Source organism: Diachasmimorpha longicaudata, chromosome 12 (genome assembly GCF_034640455.1).
Source record: "Diachasmimorpha longicaudata isolate KC_UGA_2023 chromosome 12, iyDiaLong2, whole genome shotgun sequence".
NCBI lineage: Eukaryota > Metazoa > Arthropoda > Insecta > Hymenoptera > Braconidae > Diachasmimorpha > Diachasmimorpha longicaudata.
The window spans coordinates 6,369,108-6,377,398 of NC_087236.1; the positions used below are offsets into that span (position 1 = coordinate 6,369,108).

An 8,291-nucleotide genomic window follows, 5' to 3' on the forward strand; every position below is an offset into this window, starting at 1 on the left:
TTTACTCTGAATGTCCCGAATAAAATCTTAAAAATCGACGTCTGGTTTCATGACTCAATAATTCGATTGGTCGACCAATTTACCAGCAGGTCACAAGCTCAAATCGTCCGACTAACCGATAGGAAACCCCCGTTCCCCCACCCAGCACGAGATTACCCCGATACCCGAGTTTATCTCCTCGAGGTTCTCGACAAACATAATGTCTGCAATGCCCGATAAGAACTGATTACCAACTAATAATAAATAATCGCACAGACAGCAGAGCTTGCATGCAGCCCTCAGCCCCCTCCCGGGTGATATCCCCAGTTCCCTGAATAATCATCGACAATAAACAATTGCACAAGTTCAGGATTTAATCTCATCAGAATTTTATACAGATACATTAATGTAATTATCAACTAGTTGTCCATTTACAATTCAATTAATCCTCGTTTGTAACCTAGCTAATTTATTTATCGCACGAGAATACTAAGAGAGTGTCTGGCGATCTCTCGTGTTATGGAATTACGCAATTGATCGAAATTGTTGAATAATTCTTGACAATTTAACGGTGGAATAATCGGCTGATCTAGTCTTCCATATTTCGACTCGTCTGACTCTCGACCAATTTTTCATTAATATCTAGGAATCTAACAGAGATATCAAAATTTTTCTTACGACACTTTTTACGGCACAATTCAAGCTCTACAATTGATGTCTGATCGAAAATTGCGTTATCTCCTTCAGATTCGGAGTTATCGTTCGAAAACTCGACTGCGAGATAACTCGACTCATCACTTTACCACTCACTACTGCACTAGACCTGAGGGACATTAAATAAATTACTGAGACAGCAGTTCTTAACTTAACAGTCTTATCACAACTCCCCTACGTCATCAGACAAAAAAAACGAACGACCTATCGTCACCGGGAGATTCAAACGGAGAAGACGTCTCGTGTCCCCCGACTGGTAGAAGACTCTTCCTCTAGAGAATCGTTTCATCTCTTTCCGAATTGTTTCTGATAATTTTTCACTACCCGAAAGCTCGTCGGCCTTCATCCACTCTCTTGGAGGAGCTTGTCCTGGCCCGATCTGTTCCGTTTGAGAACCGCGTGGCGCTTCTGATTTCTCTGAAGGAGGAACAACAGCCCTGACGTGGAGAACAGGACGCCGAGGAGGCTTCCCCACTGGAAGAAGGCCTCCACGAGGCCCACGGTGAAGTATGCGTGAGTTAGAAGGCTCAGGATGGTCTCCGGCATCGAGTCGATGCCGATTTCAATCCACAGGATCGGCAGGATTTGCCCGTGCTTTATGTTCTCGAGGAAGGGGACTCCAGTCGCTTTTCGCGCTTCCACGTTTATCTGGATTCTCGAGTGACCGCCAATCAGAAGTCCCAGTCTCTGTAGCAATTTTTATTAACAAAATTATGACATTAGAAAATTATTATCAGTTAATTTGAATGGTATTATCATTAATTTTCTCCGGAATTTAATTCTAAAGTGATTAGAAATAATTTTTCTCCACAAATTGCGTCTCAAATCCACCGATACCGCCCCCTTATCACCCCAGGTAAAATAATCGATTGTAATAGGGCCTTTAGACCCACCGTTTATATTGAAACTGAATTGAATCTCACCGGGTGGAGCTCCAGGTGGGACTGGTGGAGGTCAGCGACAGGGTTCAGCCCCTCGATGTTGGCGAACAGACTGGACTCCCCTCCGAGGAAGTGGGGAAAGGAGACCACCATCGGGGTGTCCAGGGCACACGCCGAGATGTTGAAGATTCCCTTCGGGGGGCACGTTCGATCGGATGCATTCACTCTGTACTTCGACTTCCGGGGGCAGAAGCAGTGGCCCTTCTCAGGGGAGAAGTTGAAGCCGTCCAACGGAGGTTTGAAGCTAGAGAAATTTTTTATTTAACCAGCGAAAGGATTTTTAACACCTGGAGGCGGCACGATCCTCACCTGATCGTTGGGATTCCATATGACGATGCTTCCCCCGCTCTGTCGAGCTTGAAAGTACGACACATGTCAGCTGCGTAAATGTCTAAAGACCTCGACTGGTTTCGGTACATTTCAGGTGGATAGAGAAAACCCGCGGAGCCGTGGACTTTGTCGCAGTCGTCGTCCCCCCACATATTGCGGATCTCCCTGCCGTTCACACGCTCGATCATCCCCATCTTCGATAGATCCCCCTCACCGGTGTGCATTGTCAATACGTCTTTCGATACTCCCTTTTTCTGAAATAATTTAAACAAATTCAAGTGTCTCTTCACATGCCCGCGACGCCAGTGACTAAAAATAAATAAAAAAACAGCCGATCCCTTCAATTTTCATTAACTAATTATTCTAAAAATCATTAAATACCCTCAGGGCACCCCCAGACCTCCCCAAGTCCCTGTCATTTGTCCCTGAAGGGTCCCAAAGAATTGGAAATTTTTTTTTTTGTAGAATTTCTCGAGTCTCCTCTGTATCATCCCCTAAATCTCCCCCCACTCTCGTCTACAACCCTCCCACTTACCCCCAGACTGTTTCCCTCACCTCCACACCCCCTGACCTACCATCGCCAGCACTCCGAACTTCTCCATGGGCACCTCCCCGAGGAAGCTGAGGAGGGGTTTCGCGGCGTTGAAGAGCTTATCATCGTACCCCCAGAGGAACCCCCCAACCGGAAGTGGCACAAATATCTTCGGTACGAAGGTGCTGATAGCAACAGTCAGCCCCAGCTGCGTCACAATAGACATGTCCCTGGCGAAGGCCATCGTCGTCAGTAGTGGAATATTCGGTACAACGACGACATCGTCGTCCGGACTACCCCCCTCCCACTGGAAGGATCGTTTCTCCTGGAAGGAGAGGGTACCATTCGGATAGAACACCGTATTCACCCGCGTCAGGGTCTCCCTGTAGATGTAAGGGCCGACCTCCTGGACTTTCAGCTTCACATCCTCTCCCCGCGTGAACTCCTCGACGTTCGTGTAATTAAAAACGCGAATTTTGTAGACCGCTCGGATGGGCGGACGCACCCACCACTCCAGCATGGGGGAGTCCTCGGTGACCACCAGGTTCGATATTATCGCGTCGGGGAAGAAGGTTGTCCAGGTGAAGATTATGAAGATAATTAGGCTGGAGATCGCGATCGATATCAGCGAAGCAATTAGACACTTTTGACTGCGACATGTCCCCTGGGCCAGTGACGCACAGGTCTCCGGGTCTCCATGGACTTGCGTCATCCTTACGCACCACTTTATCGCTCAATAAATCTCGGGAATTTGTTTATAACTGCGCGATATATTTTTTTTAATCTCTGAACTGTTCCTGAAGAGACGATTCGTTTTTTAATCCCGCGAACGATCGATTTTTTTTTTAATTCAGGGACTGTTCATGCTTCAGTTATAATTATGTGATTAATCTCATTATTTAATTGAAGACCGCTCGGTGATGAGTTATTTAAATTATCAGTTATGGAACTCCGGAACTAATTGTCCTGTTGAGGACCGAGTGAATCGGCAAATGGCTCTGGCCTGACTGACGGCAGCGACGGGTATCCGTCGTACAAGAATGATCGTCTCCTCTTCGCGAGGTTTTTCATTCCAATTGAGTGATAACCTTCGCCTGGGAACTGACCCTTGAGAGCGCACCTCGGTGATAATCACTGGCGAGATGTGCTTAGGACGGGGCTTCTTTAAACGCCCCGGCAGTCAAAACAGTCTTAACGGGTAAGTAATTGACAGTAGGGGAAGGGGAAGGGGAAGATTAGGGTGTCTGAGAATGCCCCGAACAATGCGAAGATATTTATTTATTTAATTTCTCCACATTCCTCGAAAAAATCCTCGTCAATAATTTTTCCTCCCAATATCAGCTCCTCAATTATTTTTTTTATTAATTAAACACTCGGTAATTTCGCGATGCAACAAATCATGCACCAATTACCAAGACGTAATCAGTAAAAATTGAACGAAATCTATTTACCAGTAAAAAAAATTGGGTGATAATTTTTTTAGTGTCTATGACTGATTACGAGCCCTCAGACATTACGTTACACTTACGATTCGCGACAGAGGGGAAGTGACACGGGGACAGTTTATCTCCAGTCACAATAATTTTTTTCAACTTCTTTTAATGACAGTTTTGTAACAATAAAAGTAAATCGCAGCAGACTATCCCGGTATATTGCACTTATCCGGAGAGATAGACATACCACCACCCAATTTATCCAGTTAACGGTGATTGAAGGAAAATAAATCGTCTGATGCACGACGTAGGCCAATCGCATGTCGCAATTGTTATTCCGAATATCTAATTGATCAGACAAGTAATAATTCAATAGGCAGATTAAGCTGAACTATTTATTGATCGATTAATGATGGATATTATTCGATAAAAAATTGTAAAGCAATGTCATTTCTTGTGAGACGATTATGTAGAATAATTTCGCTTGAAAATTAAAATACAATTTTTCGTTCAAAATTTTGAGGAAAAAAAAATCATTTGAAAAGAAATTTTTTTGGCAATTTAATTTTTCGCGGCAGCCGAAAGGACAATATTCAGGGGCCAAGTGACCTCTGTCTGTCACAGGCGAAACCTCCACGCCTCGTAGAATTTTAAATGTTCCCCATCTATACTGTGTAATCACAGAACGACGATACAGTGTAAATGCCTCCAATGTCTCTCGCCCAACCATTGGCCAGCTTCACCCCAACTGACCAATGAGAATAATTGAGGTTAACCAGACTTACGATTGCATATCTGTGTGGAGCGCGTTGACCAGTAAATAAACGAACGAAACATTCTGAAAAGTCAAATGTGCCAATGTTAAGTTAAGAATTAAAATAACTCGTGCTCCACGATTAAAAATATAATATTAAATAATAAAATCGTGGTAGTGGCGTTCCTGAATGTGAAAAATTCTTGTGTGCTTAACCTGTGGCAGAATAGTCGTCTCGACAGGGATGTCCTTCTTTATGCGTTTCGCAGTAAGTCAGTAATTCCCCCTTTCTTTTCTCGAGAATCGAACTCGTCACAGCGTGTCTCCACCAATTTCAGTTACTTGTGAACAACGAAGTTAATAAAAACTGCCTAAATCATGTGATAAATAATTATCAGTCGTTAAAATTCACTAAACCATAACTAAATGTTCTTCTAATAAATAAATGGGTATCAATACCCAAGCGTTTAACACACAAAATTAATTCTCTACTCTGGAATCGAGTAGATTGTTCTCGAAATTGGTTCACAAGGAGCAGCAAAATCTTCCCAGTTTTGGGGACTGTCATTTTCTCAAAATAAATGACTTCACAAAAAAACGATGGATAATCCTGACTCCAAAAAGCGCAAACGATCAGCTCCCTCCACTCCCACCCTAAAGTTAACTGAATGTGTCCGGGAGTTCATGCTGCCCCAGGCCTACCCCAGCATGGCAAACGAAGTGAAAAAGCCTTCAATGAACGTGACCCTGGAGAGATCCTGTGGTGCCCCGTCCACCATAAACCTGAAGATAAAATCCGGAAAAATTGATCCAACCAACAAACTTCAAAAGCTGAAGCTGAAATCTCCAGATGGTAGGGACTTGGGTGAATTCGACGTGCAGGTACTCCCTCAATTGAAGAGTGAAAATGCCCTCTCGATGCTGAAGAGCATCAGTCCAGAAACCCCCCAGCTCCCCCTGAAGGCCTCAGGGATCCACCCAACTGCCCTGTCCTCCGTCAAGTACCTCTCGAAACCGGTACAGGAGGTGAGAGCCAGTGATCAGTCAGCATCCCACGGTGTCCTGATTCCCATATCTCCAGTGATAGTCAACGGAAAGAACTACACACTGCAGACCGGGGCTGGCCAGCAGATCAAAGTGGCAACCGATGGGCCTGTTGACCCGACGACTCCTGGGTCCCTGGACTTCAAGAAGATCCAGAGGATTGGGAGTGTCAACAGCAAGAACCCGAGGACACTGTCATCTGGCATGAAGATCAAGCTGGTGGGTGGTCTGGTTTCGGAGAAGCTGAACGGAGGGAAGCGAAGCAGTGAGGACTTGATAACGAGTAAAAGAAAGTCGTTGGAGGCACCTGTCGCTCGGCTGGACTCCAGCAAAATCATCAAGTTGGATGCCTTGGAGCCAGTGAGCGGAGAGAATGACATGTACTACATTGTGCCTGATGAGGAGACCTTGGGGGCCCTTCCCGGGGTGAAATTGCCCGGCCAGGAGCCTGTGGAAACTCCCAATGGGACCGTCAGGCTGGTGAGAAGTTCCCTGGGACGTGTTAATCTCCTCAGGAGAGAGAAGAAAGAACCGAGTACCTCCACTGGATCCACAAGATCCGAGTGCGACAGCACGAATATTGTTCAGCAGGACCACGACTCCCCGGTTAATAGAAGCGAAGGGGAATCTAATGACGTCGATGGGAATGATTTGAGTGTCCTGGGAGAGGCCCTGAGATCCCTACCTGATGTTGAACTGAGGAACAAGGCCCTGGAAGCCCTCAGGAGCGTGGGCATCGGTGTCGAGAGACTCATTCCCAAGAAAGCTGTTGAGCAGATTTCTGTGAAGGATTCTGAGACGCAGACTGAGGTGTTCTCCCTTCTGGATAAGGAAAGGAACGGTTTCGTCAGGGCTTGCGAGGACGTTGAGGGACTGGAGAGGATTTCTCTGACGGAGAGACAATCGGACATGAAGGAGGACAGGTGGAAGATGACCAGTGAGAACGGGAGGCTGGCGTTCGATGGATATGAACTAGATTTCATGCTCAATAAGCTTGATCGTGAGGATGAGAGAGTGATGAAGGTGAGGAATATCATGAAATACGATCCTGGGACCAAGAAATTGTACAGCCAACTGCAGAGGGACTTTGAAAATGTCAAGAAGTATGATGAGAATGGACTACTCGCGATTCATAGGGCTGTTCTAGATAACGACGTGCGTTCGCTCAAGAAACAGTTGCTATTTTTGAAGGCTTGCAAGATCAGTGTGGATATACCTACGCAGGAGGGACAGGTGGGTTGATTTTGATGAATGAAGAACGTAATTAAAATGTTGTTTACTTCGAGACAAGAAATAGTGAAAATAATAATTTATTTTTTCCACCAGTCGAGTCTGGAATTGGCGATAAAATTCTCCAGGTTACAATACATAATTCACCTGCTACTCGACGCTGGGGCGAATCCAACGTCATCAGCAAGAGCACATGATTCAGCTTTGACAATGGCCAGCAGAGAGGGACTGTCCTGTCTCCCTCTGCTCATCAAACATGCACCAACACCTAGGACTCTTGACTACCTCGACTCAAGTGGTAAATATTAATTATCATAAGAAACACAAATCCCTTGTTATCTGGGCTCTTATCACCAACTATTCTATTTTAGAACCCAATTAAATCCCCATGAAATTTAATTACATAATCTCTAATAAATCATCTGTAATTACTCGTTTTCGCTTTCGAGGATTCGCTGCAATCCATCACTGCTGCCAGACTGGAAACTACGATGGTGTGATAGCTCTGATAGCAGCTGACGCAGATGTCAACATTCGCGATGGGAAATCAGGAAGAACTGCACTATTTCACGCCCTCGAAAACGATAAACTAGAAATAGCCAGGGAGTTGCTCATCAGTGGAGCTAAACCTAATCTCCCCAACTTTTCGGGGCACATGTGTCACCATCTGATTGACGACACCAAACACGTCTCCTTGAAAGACTTCTTGACTAAATCAATGAAGTAGGAGGAGACTGCTGGGAAATTGTAGGTGACGAGTGCGTTTTTCAATTTTTTTTGCAGAAATTTATATTAATTGCAAGTCGGTGATTACCATTGGACATTTTAATAATTTTTTTGGTGGACGTATATTATTTCGCCAATTACCTAGTGTACTCATCCAATCCAATTCAGTAATTAATGATGGGTTCTCTCATGATTCGGTTCAGTTCCACTTCAATTGAGAATTTATTTTGTACTCATCAGTACTCTTGTAAGAATTATATTTATTGAAGCATCAACTGGTACGAGACTTGTAATCCATTACATCACGTTAATTTGAAGTGCAGTAACGTGACCTAACTCAGATGGAAGTGCGTAAGGACAAGTTATACGTAATGAAGGATTTTCATAATGTAGAATTAAGATGCATCCGTTGGTATAATAATAAAAACTGTTATCAAACTTTAATAGATGTGTGTGTTAATGAATTCACCAGCCCCTGGCAGCATGACTCATCTTATTTATTTACGTTAGGGCCTGGCTGTGAACTGCGTCCTTGACGTTTATCTCCCAGTGGATTAAATTCAAGTCTAATGACTGATTTAATCAACTGATCCATTTGCTCCTCAAAT

At 44.5% G+C, this 8,291-nt stretch overlaps 2 protein-coding genes across 2 annotated transcripts; one reads left to right on the forward strand and one right to left on the reverse strand.

The window, feature by feature from the left end:
• Nucleotides 1–335: 335 nt before the first annotated feature.
• On the reverse strand, nt 336–3,610 carry LOC135168170 (scavenger receptor class B member 1-like). The gene is made up of 4 exons (XM_064132110.1): nt 2,540–3,610; nt 1,944–2,218; nt 1,617–1,878; nt 336–1,380 (listed from the first exon to the last, which is right to left on the reverse strand). The coding sequence occupies exons 1-4, from the start codon at nt 3,206–3,208 to the stop codon at nt 1,036–1,038; spliced, it is 1,551 nt and encodes a 516-aa protein (XP_063988180.1). The 5' UTR covers nt 3,209–3,610; the 3' UTR covers nt 336–1,035.
• Nucleotides 3,611–4,681: 1,071 nt separating this feature from the next.
• Nucleotides 4,682–8,127, forward strand: LOC135168168 (uncharacterized). Its single transcript, XM_064132106.1, has 3 exons — nt 4,682–6,960; nt 7,054–7,255; nt 7,407–8,127. Exons 1-3 carry the CDS (start codon nt 5,284–5,286, stop codon nt 7,682–7,684), a joined length of 2,157 nt encoding a protein of 718 aa, XP_063988176.1. The 5' UTR covers nt 4,682–5,283; the 3' UTR covers nt 7,685–8,127.
• The last annotated feature ends 164 nt before the right edge of the window (nt 8,128–8,291 follow it).

Bases quoted from the DNA above. Each gene is read 5' to 3' on its own strand.
- LOC135168170 (XM_064132110.1), bottom strand. From the start codon at position 3,208: ATGACGCAAGTCCATGGAGACCCGGAGACCTGTGCGTCACTGGCCCAG. The intron at 1,879-1,943 runs GTGAGGATCGTG...AAATTTCTCTAG, and splicing joins TATGGAATCCCAACGATCAG to CTTCAAACCTCCGTTGGACG. The intron at 1,381-1,616 runs GTGAGATTCAAT...AAATTGCTACAG, and splicing joins CCCACCTGGAGCTCCACCCG to AGACTGGGACTTCTGATTGG.
- LOC135168168 (XM_064132106.1), top strand. From the start codon at position 5,284: ATGGATAATCCTGACTCCAAAAAGCGCAAACGATCAGCTCCCTCCACT. The intron at 6,961-7,053 runs GTGGGTTGATTT...TTTTTCCACCAG, and splicing joins TACCTACGCAGGAGGGACAG to TCGAGTCTGGAATTGGCGAT. The intron at 7,256-7,406 runs GTAAATATTAAT...TTCGCTTTCGAG, and splicing joins TGACTACCTCGACTCAAGTG to GATTCGCTGCAATCCATCAC.